We start from the raw sequence: 15,876 nt of genomic DNA on the forward strand, positions 1-15,876 counted from the left end.
TGCCTTTAAAGCTTTTTGTCTGAAAAGAAAGGTATAAACCATTTGCAAAACATTCTCTTTTATTACTTTGGAATAGCGAAAACAATAAAATTGTGCAAATTTATGCTCACTTATTTTTCTAATAGATTGCCATTATTTATGTCGCTATTTATCATTCCGGATGTGTTCATTGTTTTGTCGTTACTGGCTTCTTTCCGATTGTCGCGGCATAAAGTGACCAGTAAAATGGGTAGTATGAAAAATCCGTGCAACAAAGCTAGACCTACATCCAGAAAAACTGTTTTAGCAAATGCTAAAATTGCATAAGTTGGAACAAAGATAAGCGGTAACATACAAAGTATCGTTGATATGCCAGCCTGCAAAATAAAGTTTTTTGCTGCCGGAATTATAGTTCAGCTCTGAATTGAGCTGAAATTTAATTTGGTGTTTAGGTTTTTTCTTCATAGAAATGATTTAGGAATGAGTCAAGATTTGAAATTTGAACTCAAGGGATTCGGATTCAATTTTAAATGTGCTCTTTTTTAGATTTACTCATCAATAGCTAAGTAGAGTGAAGAAATGTAAGCAAAAAATCCCACCTGAAACATAGGACCGCACATTTCACGGAAACTTTGTTTAATTCGCTCTTCCCGACACCCGGTTAATTTGTAAAATTTATATGCGATATGAGCAGTGTAGTCGACACTAAATCCGGTAGCAATAAGTACGTCAACCATTGTTACAGGATCCATATCTGCACCCCACCATGATAATGAGCCAACTAATGCTTAAAAAAATAATAAATTAGCTTGAAACTTTTACCTTTTATTCCTACTTTTTACCATATCAATTTACTTTTTTCTTTAAATGTAAAAATTTTAATACATTAAGTAGAAATGAACGTGCAAATAACTTACTAAAACAAATGGATAATATTGTTGAAGCAATAATAAGTACACCAATTTTACTACCAATAAAAAATAAGCATACAATTGCCATGCAAATAACTGTAACAGTAATTGATCCAATAAGATCTTTTTTTGCAGTTAATATTAAATCCAGTACAGCTGAGTCACCATCATAAACGGTTGCATTGAAATGTGGATAATTACGAAGAGTTGTACGACATGCATCTACATATTCAGCACGGTTTGACCATTCAGACATATTTCGAGCAGTTGTTGTAATTACGAATGATACCAATTTATGTTCACCTCTGAAAAAGAAAGAAATTAAAATTTAATATTTGAAAAATTCAGTTCATAATGAATAGATGATGTTTTTTTTTAACTGTAAAATTATATGAGAATATATTTCTTACAAAAGATTTATATTTATAATTTTATTAATTAATTTATGGTATAATGTTTTGATCATTTGTAAGTTTCATTTATTCATAAAATTATTTATTAATAAAAAAAAGTTTACAAATATACGATTTTGATGTTGTCTTTTGAAAGATTATCTTTCCACATGTATTAACATTTTAAAATTTAGAATTATGATGTTTTATCACCATTAATATCAATTTATTTTTATTTTTTAGGTTTATTTTCTCTCCTAAAGTAAACAAACATTCACAATAAATGTAACATATTCATCTCACTTTTAGTCAAGGAAAAAATCCTTGAATTATTTTATAATTTATTAGGCATCAATAATCATTTAAAAAAAAAAATGGAAGAAAGTTACGACTAACTTTTCATTGTTCATTTTGATGAATGGTGGATTTTTGATGTGATCCAGAAATATCGGCAAATTATCATATGAAGGTGTAAATTTTTCCTGATCAGCTATACCTAACATATTAAAGAAATTGTATATTTTACGATCAAAATCTTCGTATGTTTTCAGGAAAATCATCGTTCGATTGGGTCCATAACTGTTAGGTATCGCTTCTAAGCTTCTTATCATATCGTGAAACTCGTTATACTGAAATACTCAATATAGAACTAAAATTTATTAGACATAGTTATATTTCGAAAAAAAAAAACTTTAATTCATCTTAATTAAATAACATTTAAATTTCAATAATAAATTTAATAAAAAATTGCATTAGTAACAAACTGAATTAAGTTAAAGAGAGAAATTAATTTTTGAGGAAAAAATATATTAATTATATCATAAATTATTCTAGGATTACTTAATCATTACTAAATTTATCGATGAAAAAGAAACGTACTTCTATTGAGTTGCTAATATTTGGTGGTTTATTAATGACAATTTGAAGTGGAAAAAATTGATCAAAAACATCTCTGAAAATGTTATCACAAATAAAAAAATTCAGTTTCATTTTTTATTCTGTAAAAAAGGAAAAAATAAAAGAATGAAAAAAAAAAAAATTGTCTAATAATCTTGAAAATTAAGAGAAAAGCTCAAATATTTGCTGATTTTTTAGTTATCTAAATCATTTTTACCAGCTTGGATGAGGATATTTTTATTAAAGCTTCTGAATGATGTTTATTTAATTATCTAAATCATTTCTGAAATTAAAATTTTACTAAGAATCTATAAAAGTCTTAGAATTAGAAATTTTTCAAAAAAAAAAAAAAAAAAAGGAAAGAAAAAATAAGACTTCACATAAAATAAGACACATACCGAAGAACAGTAAATGAACTTGTAGATATTGAATCAGATGGAAATGCTTTTACAGGTTCAAAGGTTGATTTCATTTTCATAACTCCTATTGCTGACAGAGAATATAATATTACTAATATAATTATTGCAATAATTTGACCCTTCCATGAACATATCAATTTACTATAACTTGCTAGACATTGTTCGCCAAGCTATAATTAAATTTATCAAAATATAATGGAAGAATTAATGATTTTTTTTTTTTATTCGTTAAATTTGTCTGAAAAATTTTTCAGGATAAAATTTAGTAAATGAGCAGATAATAAACCATCATTAATGAGAAAATTTTTGCAGAAGAAATTAAAACGGTCACAATTTCTTTTTCATCGTTCGAAAATTTCTTACTTCATTTTTTGACACTTTTTTCGCCATCACATAATCATTCTCTGATTTATCAGCTAAGTAAAGAATTGGTGCCAAAAATGTAAATGTAAAAATATAATCCAATAAGCAAGCAAATGATGTACACAAACAAAATAAACTCATCTGAAAAAAAAAATTTTTTTTTTAAGTATTATAAGTTTAAGTGTTAGCAACCTTATTTTGTATAATATTTAAATTGGTAAGAAGTTGAAAAAATAACTAAATTTTTTATTTTGCTTTTTTTCTCTTTTTTTTTTTTATTCTGTGAAATTTAATAAAATTGTTTTTCCCCTCCACTAATCTGATGAATCTGTGCACTAAACTGATTATGTGATAGTGATAAAACATATATTTTTGAGGAAGAGATGAAAGGACATTAAGAGAAGAAAAATGGACAATTGAGGATGTCCAAAGATGAAACAAAGTGAAATGTTGTTGAGTTGTTTACCTGTGGTGTTGGAGTTAAATAACCAATACCAAAAGCAATTAGATTAGTCATCGATGTAATGCTAATTGATGGTCCAATTTCGATAAAAACTTGTGCTAATCGCTCTTTGCGAGATGTCTTAGCCCTTAGATTGGTCCAACTTTGAATCATAATAAATGCATCGTCCACTCCTGTAATTCATTTAAAATTTGATTTAATAATTAAAGGAAAAAATATTTAATTAATGCTACAATTTGGGTTATTTTGCAATTTTTTTCTCTAATAAACTCTTCTCATACATTCCTCTATCTTCGATCATTTCTATGATAATATAACATAAATAATTTTTTTATCTCCTTATAGTCATACTTTAAAATTAAATCTTACTTTCTTTTTAATTTTGGATCTACGTAAAATTAACTTCTGTCATAAATTAATTAACTTCCAGCATACATCATTACTAGAAATGCCATAAAAGAAGCTTCTATAGGATCAAAAATTCATATAGTTTGCCAGTTTGATCAACTGCTACTTTTTTTCACCAAATTTTCGAGATCACTAAAAACCTTTCAGCACTTTGAAAACTTAGTGCTTAAAAATAAATTTGTATCAAAAAAAAAAAAAAAAAAGTGAAATGAAATGACAAAAATAAATATACCAATTCCAAGAATGAGAAATGGTGTGACACACATCATAGAATAAATGGGTAATCGTAACCAGGAAATAATACCAAAAGATGAGATGGCAGCTAGAAGTGGTGAAAATATTGTTGCAAAGACAATTGGCGGTAAAAGATTGAGTTCCATTTTGCGCCACACAACAAGAAATACGAAACAAATGAGAAAGAGAAATCCAACTGTCATTAATTTCGTTGCCTAATAATTTCTTTGATCAGTTCAAATGAATTTTTGAATTACAGAAAAAAAAAATTTAAATAACCAAAAAAATATTAGAAAATTCATCAGGGAATGAGTGAAGTTTCAAAAATTTCCATGAATAACCGAATTAAAATGATAACTAATATAATTTCAAAGTAAAGTTTTTAAAAAAGTCCAAATAATTAAATAGTTAAATTTTTTTTTCACATCTTTTTATTTGCAAGAAAACATTTATATTATAAGTTTTTTTCACTTGATAAGCGCCTCGAATCATTTCACGATTTGCAATTTCGTCACCAAAAATATTGAAATTAATCCATTTGGTGACATTTCTCCTTCTAGACATTTCAAACAATGTTATGGTGACATTTTGAAGTGTCTTAAGTTTATGTGCATTATCAGCATCAGCTAAATGCCAGAACATAATTGTTCCTACATGTATTATCGTAGATCGATTCGAAAATACATAATCTAGAAATAATAAAGAAGTGTTTCATTTGAATAATAAAACTTTTTGTTAATTAACAAGAAACATAAAATGATGAATACAAAAATAGTGACAGAAATATTCATTATAAAAAGCGAAAGAAATTTTTTTTTAAAAAAAAGAATTTATTCAATTAGTTAAAAAACTTGGAAACATTGCCGGAGGACTGAACACTGAATAGATTTGAGCCAAGAAAAAATTCTTGTCCAAATACGGTTGATACTGGGAATGAAAATATAGCATCTTTGTCGTAATCAGTATCATTTCCATTTTTTTTGAATTCATCCTGAAATTTTTTTTTTTGTAATAAAATTGCAATTTTCTCTTACTCTTTTTGTCTCATTTTTGAAAATTATTTGTTAAAGACAAAAAAAATTTAATCTTTTGAAATCATATTTATTTATTTTCTACTTGCAAACTTTGCTGTTAAAAAAAAATCAATGAAAAAGAAATAATACAGTTATTTTCAATGATAACAATCAATTATTTTGTTTTGGCTTATTGTTAATTAAAAATTAATGATTACCCATTTAGAAATAAATAAAATTTAAATAAAATAATATTTCGTTTAAAAAAATTATGATTTTAAAAATAAGCATTGTTATAGGTAATTTCTGTGTACATTTACGATGAAGAAAACAACAAAAATTAACAAAAACTATTTTCTTTTAATATTACCCAGAAAATGCTAATTGGCTTATTGACATCACAAAATGGATGACAAATTGGTAAATCAAAATATTCCGTATTATTTAAAACATCAGTCATTATTTTATTGATTTGAAACATTTCATCAATATGACTTTCACGTAGCATTGTTCCGCCATCTTTTGCATAAAATATAATAAAAGCACGTTGAGGAACACTAGCAATATTATAAAATTGTTTATATATTTCTTCTTCCCTGTAAAAAGCTTATTTTTAAGAAGAAATAATTACTAATAAATGATTATTAAATTAAATTAAATAATGTTAAGAATTGGTTCAATGATAAAAAATAAAATATTTTAAAGCATACATTCGATATGTAATATAATTATAGTCAAATTTAACAAAGTTAATAGCACTTTCTTTAGTTGACTCTCTTTTGCAGAATTGTAACTTAGGTGACTTATTATTATAAGTTAATGCTTATGTTATCAATTACACCCCTTTGTTTGCGTTAAAAATTTTCTACGAAATTTTTTTTCTGGATTTTTTGGATATTTATTTTAAGTTGGCATTTGTCGATTGCTTACGACTACTTTCTCAAACTTTTTAATATTATTTACTAACTTTGATCAACAATAATTTTTATCTCATTACAATACCCATTCGATTTTGCAACCTACTCGATTCAGATCATATTTCACCTACATCAACTAACATTTAGCAAAAATTAGGAATATCAAACCTCTAAATCATTATTTTTTTACACTTTCATCCTTTTTTTTTTTTTTTTTTTTAATTTATACATAAATATACTGTCGAAAAAATTTTGAAAAAAAAAAGAAAAAATTATGAATGCTTTTTTGAATGATACAGAAATGATCTGAATGATAATTATGATGACATTATCATTAGTTATCACTAGTAATAGTAAAAATAGAGAGAAATTAATGATACCTGGCTGCTCTCGACTTAGGTGGTGAGAAGCTACGTCGTATGTCATCTTCTAAAGTGGAATGAAATAGTGAAAATGACAGAAATGCGGAAAAGAAAAGTGTTGCAAAAAGGAATTGGTATGGATATGTGGCAATGGTAATAGCAATCTGTCGATTAACTCGATCATATGTATGCCTAAAAAATACATCTAATTTAATTAAATTTAATTCAAAATTTTTGCAGATATAACCTCTGATAAAATTTTTCTTATTTTATTCAAATTTTGGAATTTTTATTTTTTTAAATACTGCACTAATTTTTTTTTTTGAATGGAATTTTGGAATATTGTTATAAAATAGTAGAGAAAAAAAAACATGAAAAATTGTCATTAGCAATATCAAATAACAAATGCTTATTTATGAGTAAGACAGAATTACTTAAAAAATTAAATCCAAACAATTCAAAGATTATTTACATTTGTTACTAAATCATTTATAAATTAATTTAATAAAATAAATCATAAATTATTCATGAAATTATCTACAACAAATGGCATAATAGAAAAAGATTATACAAAATAGAAATGAAAGAAAGAAAAAAAGATTCCGCTTACTCCATTTGAAGACTTGATTAAAGTCATTTACAAAGATGAAATTCCAATCCTGAATTCAAATCACGTGACCTGCGTGTCAACTATAGCTGAAATTATCTTATCCAGGTGACAAATAGAGACAACTCTGATATATACCAAATTAATGCTTTTTCTATTTGCTAGGAAGAGATATTTATTTCATTTGTTATCGCTTATAAAAATCTGTCCCTCTCTCTCTCTCTCTCTCTCTCTCTCTCTATACCTCTACTTTATCACTATCAATCAATTTCGTGTCAAAATTTTCATCAACTTTTAATGAACTTGAAGATAAAAATTTTTAATTACAAGATATTTAAGTTACTGATTAATCGAAATTCAAAATGATTTGATCAATAATAGATAATTTACGAAATGCTATTGGAAATGAATCGGAAAAAGAGACAACAACTGGTTGTATATTTTTTAAATCGACCAAAAAAAAAAAAAAAAAGGTTCTTAATTTAGGAACTCTTCCGAAAAACTGGAAATAGATTGAAATATAGTCAATTTAAGGGCGGATATTGGAAATTGATGAGAGAAAAATTGAGTTTAAAATGGACGATGTGACATTAAAAAACGATGGAAGAGAGAAGTCCAATTGATGTTTATTTTATTTATTTATTTTTTTTTTTTTATTGTAATGTATTAAAATTCACCTTAGTAGGTTTTTTCCATTTCATTTTACAAACATTGAAATTTAAAATTAATCAAATTGCTTAGATTTTTGTACCATAAAAACTTTTTTTACCTTCTCATACCTGGTCAATAATTAATCAATCAATAATTAATCAAAAGGTTCAAGAAAAAATGCTGAGAATGATATAAACACACACACCTATACATACATATAGAAAATATCAAATATTCCTCAAAAATTGTTTAACCTTACAAAAAATTATTCTAGTGTTTATGTCTTCCATTTCTATATTTTTTGTTTAATTTTATCACTGATTGTTCAAAAATTTTAAAAAGTTATTACATTTAATTTTTTAAATTAAATTTCTAGTTGTATTGTAGTTTTGAAAAATTTATTTGAAATAATGTATGCAAAAAAAAAAAGTAAACTAAGATTAATTTTCAAAATAGCTTTTCCGATTATTTCGATCACTTCCAAAAAAAAAAAAAAAAAGCTGTTCATAGTTGGTTAAATTAGTTGAAATAATTGCTTCACGGATGAATGAATAAATAAAGAAATAAATGGACGAATGGACAAAAGAGCAACGAATGATTCGTTTCTCATAGAATTTAATTCCTCTGTGTCATATTTCAAAAAATTGTCACTGAATGCTAACCTTTTCGAAAATTAGAGATAATTTTTTATTATTGTAGAAATAAACAAAGAAAAAAAAAAAAAGAAAAAGAAAATCAAATATCAAACTGGATAAACTCAAATTAAATGAATTAATATCAGAATTTGCCGAGCAATTATCAAACTCTGTAGCACTTCAAATAATACAAAAAGTAATTTAATTAATCTGATCTGATGTTTCTCCCATTAAAAAAGGATTTAATTTTGTCCATTTGAAAAAAGATGCAAGATGAAATCATGAAAAAATTTTATTTTTGTGCACTTCATTAGTGTAAGTTGTCGATATTAGAATTTCTAATATTTATTTACTAGTCTTTTTAAGAAAAGTTAATAGTAACATTTTATAGATGAAAAAAAGTCTCAAGTATTCGAATAAGTGCTTAATTTCTATGCATTATATCTCAGTAATTAACAAGTGAATGAATGAATGACTGAAATTAATTGTAATTGTTGAAGAAATTTACATCAATAAATAAATTGAAAAAGAGAAACTTTACAAATTATAGAAAAACTTTACAAAATTTCTCATTGAAACAAACAAAAATAAAAAATAAAAACTACAAAGGAAAATTTAATTCTGTGAATGTGTCATCTGAAACCTATCAAAATGAGAAAGTAATTTTTAAAAACTAAAAGTAATTATTGTACTGTTTAATATGAATTAATTGTTAAATTAAAAAATGATACCATTTCTTGACAACAAGTCATTTCTATACCCTAAAAAATTGCTTATATTGTTACTAAAGAGCTATCATTAATTGCAAGTGTTGTTGAAATGTCAAAAGTTGACTATTTTTTTTTCTTTAAAAGATAGTCGGTGAAATAATTACTTTAGTAAAATTATTTATTAAATGTTAATTCAATCAGTGTCGATTTTTAAACTAATTTACTAGAAATTTCGATGGCAAGCTTTTTCTTCTTACTTATGTATTATACTTATTTTTCCAAACAGCGACAAAAGTAAACAAGAAAAAATAAAAAGAGAAAAGGAAAGATAAACAGTAATCAAATCAAAAAACCAGTTTCAAGAACAATATAGTTGATTACAAGGAAGAGTACAGTAGATGAAGATATCTCGAAAGAATACAATGTGACATGAAATTTCTCGAAAGGATATAATGTGACATGAAATTGTTAACTGAAAATGATCAGAAGAAATTGGAGTATTTTAGGGAATTAAAATGCATACAATTTACAGTTGCTAAAAGATTTATTAAATTTATGCATGCAAAGTACTTTAGCATAATTTCAAAGTTCAATTAGAGGTGATAATATCCATACAGTAAATAAAATGATAAAATAGGATATCATAGATAATAGCGAGAATAAAGGATTGATTAATCGCTATATTATGATGACAAATAAATATCACAAGACTAAGGAAGGGAAAGGCTGGTAGTAATGGGAAATTAACTAATAAGACATTATAAAAAGTACTACTACAATTTTAAGTATTAAGTGGGCATGTCAGTTTCAGAATTCACTCAAACTTTTCATAATTATCATTGAAAATGATATATTTGAAGGAAAAAATAAAGATTATAATTGGATTTATATATCATTTAATGAGTTAGTTCTACACTATCTTTGGACTTTCAAATTTGCTAATTTGAAAAATTTCCATAATTTAAGACATTCAGGTGATATAAAAATTATCGTTCACAAGATGATGCATTTAACATCCTCGAGATAAATTTGTTTGATAATATTTATGGCGCTAAAGTACCATAATTTATTTCGGTCTGTCTGAATTTTTTTAAATTTATCTTAATTTGTCTTCAATTTATTTAAATGACAATTATTGATTTAATTTAAATTTAGAATGAAGTGTAAGGGCACAAATGCAATGCATAAGATTTCATTCATATAATCAAAATTAGTTAATAAACAATTCGGAGTATAGCATTAATATATTCAAAATTATATTATTCACATCATGATTATTACAGTAATTATCATCAAACTGGTTTAAGAATACCAAGTAGTATTTTTCAGTAATTTTCATTTCCAGAACTTTAACCATACAAATTGAAGAGATACTTCTTTTCAATTTTTTTCTTTTGAAGAGATTAATAGAGAAGAGAAGAGAAGAAATGGATCAACCGAAACGATTATTTAGTAGAGCAAATATTTTTTTGAAGTATGCAAAATGAGAAAAAAAATAAATTTATTGGAGAGTAATATGATTTTTTTGTTGATCCATAATAACTCAAGTCTTATCCAATGCTGTTATTAAGGAAACTTTTGAAGAAGATTCATTTCAATTGAATTTTTTGACTCCCTATTTTAGTCAATAATTTGAAAAACTGAAGCAAATCAATTCAACAAATTCAAATAAAATGGACATGCAAATAATGAATAATGAAACAAATAAGTTAAAAACAGAATGATTAAACAAATGAACTAAATAAATTAACACATAATTAGTTAACTAAATGAGCAAATCAGCGAAAAATCCAACATCGACTAGGAAAGCATAACAGGCTAAGGAACGAAAGAAACATTTGGTGAAAGAGTTCCAACTTACATTAATAATTATTTCATTCATAACCTTTTTCAACTCTCATTCAACTTTATTTTATTTTACTGTATTCTCTTCCATTTTATTCTACTTAATCCTTATATTTCCATATAATAATAGGGATAACAGGTCTCAATCGCTATCAATCTGTATTTACTATCATTTACTTCAAACGATAATTGTTACCTTCTCTTTATTTTTTTTTCAATAAAACTTAAATTCAAAATTTTAAAAACATCAAAATAAAACTTGAAGGACTATGAATTATAATTTGGACTCGAAAACTATGGTTTTGTAAGCATGGCGCCAAACATCAAAATCGGCAGTTCATCAATAGTAATTTTCTGAATATGGATAAAAGAAGATTACCAACTTATCTGAAATTGAAACAATGTCCTTATTTTTGGAGCAGTGTGATATTTGGAAGTATTCCACTAATAGATTAGAAACTACGGTATTACATAGCAAACTACGGTATTAAACTATGGTATTACACAACACATCGGTAATTTCGATGCTGAAATTAAGGCCAAATTAAACTAAGTTATTCTAAAAATATAATTGGAATAGATGAATGAGACAAAAGAAAAATGAAATGCTTCCTCTTAATATAGACAGTAACAATGAAATGCATTTGAATTATATCTATTATCAACCATTTAATTGCAATTAACTATAAGTTCGAATTTTTAATGTGATAATATCACTGAGATCCGAGTAAGCGTGGACCCGGTTAGAGTCCGAATGTGTCACGTAGGATAGAATAAAAAATTGTTAAATCCAAAAAAATTTTTCTTCTTGAGTCTGACAAATTCACTAAAGAATGCTTTATAATATGCAAAGTAAGGAGATACTTTCCATACAATAGAATATACAGTACATACTAATAGTTAAGTAAATATTTAATACAATAAATAAACGAAATTCTTGACAGGAGCAGAAAAATCTTGTCTAAAACTGTGATAAATGAACAATTTTTGAAACTGTCATTTGATGGAATAGAAAGAATGATACAGTGCATTGCATCATTATAAAGTCTCATAAAATATTTCGATTAAACACCTGTAATTCAAAAGTGAAATGATTCAACAAACGGCTGTATTCCTGTGATTCACGGTTATCGCTGTCATCAGACTTAAAACTATCCTCATCATTGCTAGTATCATCATCATCACCATCATCACCATCATCACTGATACGTTCAATTCGCAGGACTGAGGTATAATTATTATGATCATTACCAACTTCTTCATGATCGTTAAACGAGTTAGGTGTTTCCATATTGTCATGGTTTACTGCATCAGTTTCGCTGACTGCATCCGAAAACGTTCCAAGTGAAATTGACGATGTATCACTAGCTGATGCTTCCAATAGGCTTGTCATGTCTAAAGATACCTTACTGACGTTATTTAAATCATTTTCCTAGATATTATCCTACAATGATAAGCAAGTGATAATACTTTGGTAATAATATGTTCCCATAAGCTTCAAAATATCTATTAAATAAATCCAAGTCTAAACAGATTATTATCAGAAACTGCAAAATTTTACTGTTAGAATAAATCTTCCCGAGATAGTGATTAAAGTTCAACCTATAACAACAGCAGTACCCTTGAATATATGAAAATAAAATAAATACGGTACCAGCATCACTTGAATCATGATAATCCAAATCTTCACTTTCCGAACTACTCATACTTGAGTCCTCGTCACTACCTGTGAAATCACTATCCACTTCTTCATCTAAAAATGCACATATAACTAATTTATTCTTTCAACTTCATTTATGAATTTTTTTTTTAAAGTTCAATAACTTCTGCACAAATTCGGTTAGTTTTTATAAAATTAATCATAAGTCCAACCTTCAGAATCACCACTGTTATTGTTGCAATTTTCATCATTACCAGCACTACGATGACCAACATCACATTTATCCATCTTTTTGGATTTCTGTAGTGACGGAACATTTTTCTAAGCAAAAGACAAACTACTGTCCTAATAAGCAAGCATTCCCTAATCAAAAATTGTCAATTTAATGTAAATTAAAAGAGAACTGTTTAACAAAAAACTTTCTCCAGTATTTGCATTTTCGCATTGTAGTAAACGAGGATGATTTGAGCAATGTGAAATATTAGTAATATAACCATGCTACCAGTGTTAATCAAAGAAGTCTTGTGTTAGACAACCAAATCATTCATTATTAGCCAGTACTAATATATTAACTAAGGTCACTGAGCTATACAAGTCTGAGATAAATGAAATGATCGTAGACTATCACTTCTAAATCTTCAATAATAGCTATCTAAAGTCATCACGAGAATATACCGACTTTAAATACATAGATTTACAATACAGATCATATTAGCTGTGAAAGAGTTATCATTACCGTATCAGAATCAGTTACTGAAGTTTTGCTATCATTCACAGCTTTATCGGTACAATTAGCAAAATATAAACGTTTCACGATATTCATAGGTGTTGACGCTGCACGACAGGTAGGACACTGTTGAGATTGCTGCAATCTTAAAGTTGGCTTAATCTTTCCTACTGAATATTTTTTCTGAATTACTCCTCTTACAGATTACTGGAACGAATTACAAATCTGAACATTAAAATCTAGTACTGCTCGAGATATTCCGCAGAATTTATTACCTAACATTGACTTTAGTGCATAACAGAAGTAGTCGAACATGACCATCTAAACTATGTTTATAATCATTTAATCATTACCCAACTGGTTAAACTACCGATAAACGAAAAAATGTACTATAAGGAAAGATGTTTTTTGGATGAGTAAAAAATGTTTGGAAATTTAGTTGACATTGTTTAAAGTCAACAATCATCGATATCGTGAACTATTTACTTCAGTAGATAAAAATATTCAAAAAAAAAGAGAAAAAAGAAATCTTACCGCAAGCCAACGCCGGATACAGTTATAATGGAATGTGTGTCCACACGGTAGAGACGAAACATTGCTAAGGCATAGATTTTGTGTACAAATCACACAACTACCAACTTCCATATCTGCATTATATCCTTGCTATGAAAACATATCTTAACAAATATCACTACGAACTGGAACATTCATCCAATATAAATTCATTCATTCATTCATTAAACTGCCTCTCTCAGATAGAAGTATTGCATGCTGCTATGTATCACTAATGATTGATTATCTAACTCAATGATTAAATGATACAAAGTAGTTATTTGTTTCGATATGTTAGTAATCAAAAAAACTAAATGTTAACAGTATTACAAATGCTCTATTTTATCACATTTCTTGGAATCATCGGAAAAAACCAAAACACAAGAACATATTACTGTATGAAAAAAGAGATTAATCGATATGATAAACAAATCACAGCCATCAATGAAACTAATTAACATAAATCCACTAATTCGAAAAAGCAATGAATAATTACAACGAATAATTATTCGTTTTTATTCTCTTTATTCTCAATTTATTTATTTATTACGTTCTTATTCTCAATTTATTTATTACGTTTTTATTCTCAATTTATTCTCTACCATTTATGAATGCAAAAATCGACGTGAAAAATCTAGAAATTTACGATATTAAAAATGAAAAAGAAAGGAAAATGAATAGTACACCATGAAACTAAACTAAAGTAATGAATGTCACATTTCATTCCCTTCCTTATGTATATTAATGACAACATAACATCCCAAACTCTGCATACATCATCTCACAGTCATAAACTAATCGATGATACACTGTGTACATTGCATTTTCATATTAGATCAGCCACCTAACAGTTCGTTTTATTCACTCCTTTACACTTCGTCTATATCACATATAACCGATCATATTTGTGCGGATTCTCAGTGCTTATTCGTTCTAACGAGATATCAAGGAAAAGAAAATTCATTACGATTAAATCACATTGATAATTATGTAGACCAATCAATAGGACGACTGAATTTTGTAAAATCAGAAATTCTTTTTTTATACTTTCTGATATTATTTTTCTTTCCTGCTGAAAATACCTGTAGCAGTTAGACGATAAATGAAGAAAACATCTGGGATGTGATATTAATCTTTTATTGTTTCTATTATATGCTTTTTCTCTTAATCGAAATGAAAATTGCTGATAACACATTAAAAAAATAAAGAACAGAAATTTACTGCAAATATCAAATTAAAGAGGAATAGAGAAGATAAAATCATAGCTACTTATCAAATACAACCAAGAAAAAAAAAAAGAATATCAACTAAAGTGATTGCTCAACGATCGGAACAAATTGCCGAATAATATATGATCTTTCTTCCCCCGGTAATGATTGATCCTTCTTGATACGAAAAACAAAATGGCCAATAATTATTAGAGCTTTTTGTTATCAAAATGGTTACAAGTTGTGGGTACTACAGTTAACGGTGTGCAATCAAAGTAAAAAAAAAATTATCACCTAAAACGCAATAAATTTTAACTAAAAAAATGTTTGATTAAAAAAATAAATGTTTGATTTAGAAAAAGGCTAAAATGTTTAATTAAAAAAAAAGAAAAAAACAGTACAACCTTTTTCTAATCAAAAAGCTGATATGTACAGTTAGAAATCACGAAATATTACTTTGATGGATTGAGCTTGAAACATCATAGCTTCGATCACAAATATTAAGCAAAGTTGATTATTTTCAGTTTACACAAACAACATTATCACCGTTTTGATAATAAAATAATGGTAAGAATACTATACAATACTATACAAGCATGCACATCCATTAGAGTATTGCACGGAAACGCCTTTCAATATGTAAACTCAAAATATCTATCCCTTGAAAATTACAGAAAATCTTTTAAATATATTTTAAAGAAATGGAAGCATAATTGAGATACAATCGCGATATAGTATTAGTGAAATCACATCAACATCTCAAACAATGCCACTATTCAGCATCGTATTTCTACAGTGATGGCGGTAGAGGATGCACAATACAGAATCAGATAAGAATAGAGAAGAAAAAAAAATTTTCTAACTGAAAAGGACCAATTATCAGCCATCATTTTCAAGCTATCAATGTTTAGCGCATTTGGATA

At 26.6% G+C, this 15,876-nt stretch overlaps 2 protein-coding genes across 2 annotated transcripts; both read right to left on the minus strand.

Annotated features, from left to right (window-relative positions):
* Window positions 1–110: 110 nt before the first annotated feature.
* Window positions 111–4,212, minus strand: Bma-ptr-11 (Patched family protein; the record flags this gene model as incomplete). The annotated part of the gene is made up of 9 exons (XM_043077470.1): window positions 111–356; window positions 579–766; window positions 897–1,195; window positions 1,679–1,911; window positions 2,162–2,234; window positions 2,578–2,768; window positions 2,962–3,102; window positions 3,428–3,597; window positions 4,065–4,212. The coding sequence occupies 9 exons, from the start codon at window positions 4,210–4,212 to the stop codon at window positions 111–113; spliced, it is 1,689 nt and encodes a 562-aa protein (XP_042933404.1).
* A 7,642-nt stretch (window positions 4,213–11,854) lies between these two features.
* On the minus strand, window positions 11,855–13,838 carry Bm9728 (hypotetical protein, conserved; the record flags this gene model as incomplete). The annotated part of the gene is made up of 5 exons (XM_001894137.2): window positions 11,855–12,238; window positions 12,456–12,559; window positions 12,679–12,766; window positions 13,203–13,331; window positions 13,728–13,838. 5 exons carry the CDS (start codon window positions 13,836–13,838, stop codon window positions 11,855–11,857), a joined length of 816 nt encoding a protein of 271 aa, XP_001894172.1.
* Between the last annotated feature and the right edge of the window lie 2,038 nt (window positions 13,839–15,876).

This window comes from Brugia malayi (assembly GCF_000002995.4).
Source record: "Brugia malayi strain FR3 genome assembly, contig: Bm_v4_Chr1_scaffold_001, whole genome shotgun sequence".
NCBI lineage: Eukaryota > Metazoa > Nematoda > Chromadorea > Rhabditida > Onchocercidae > Brugia > Brugia malayi.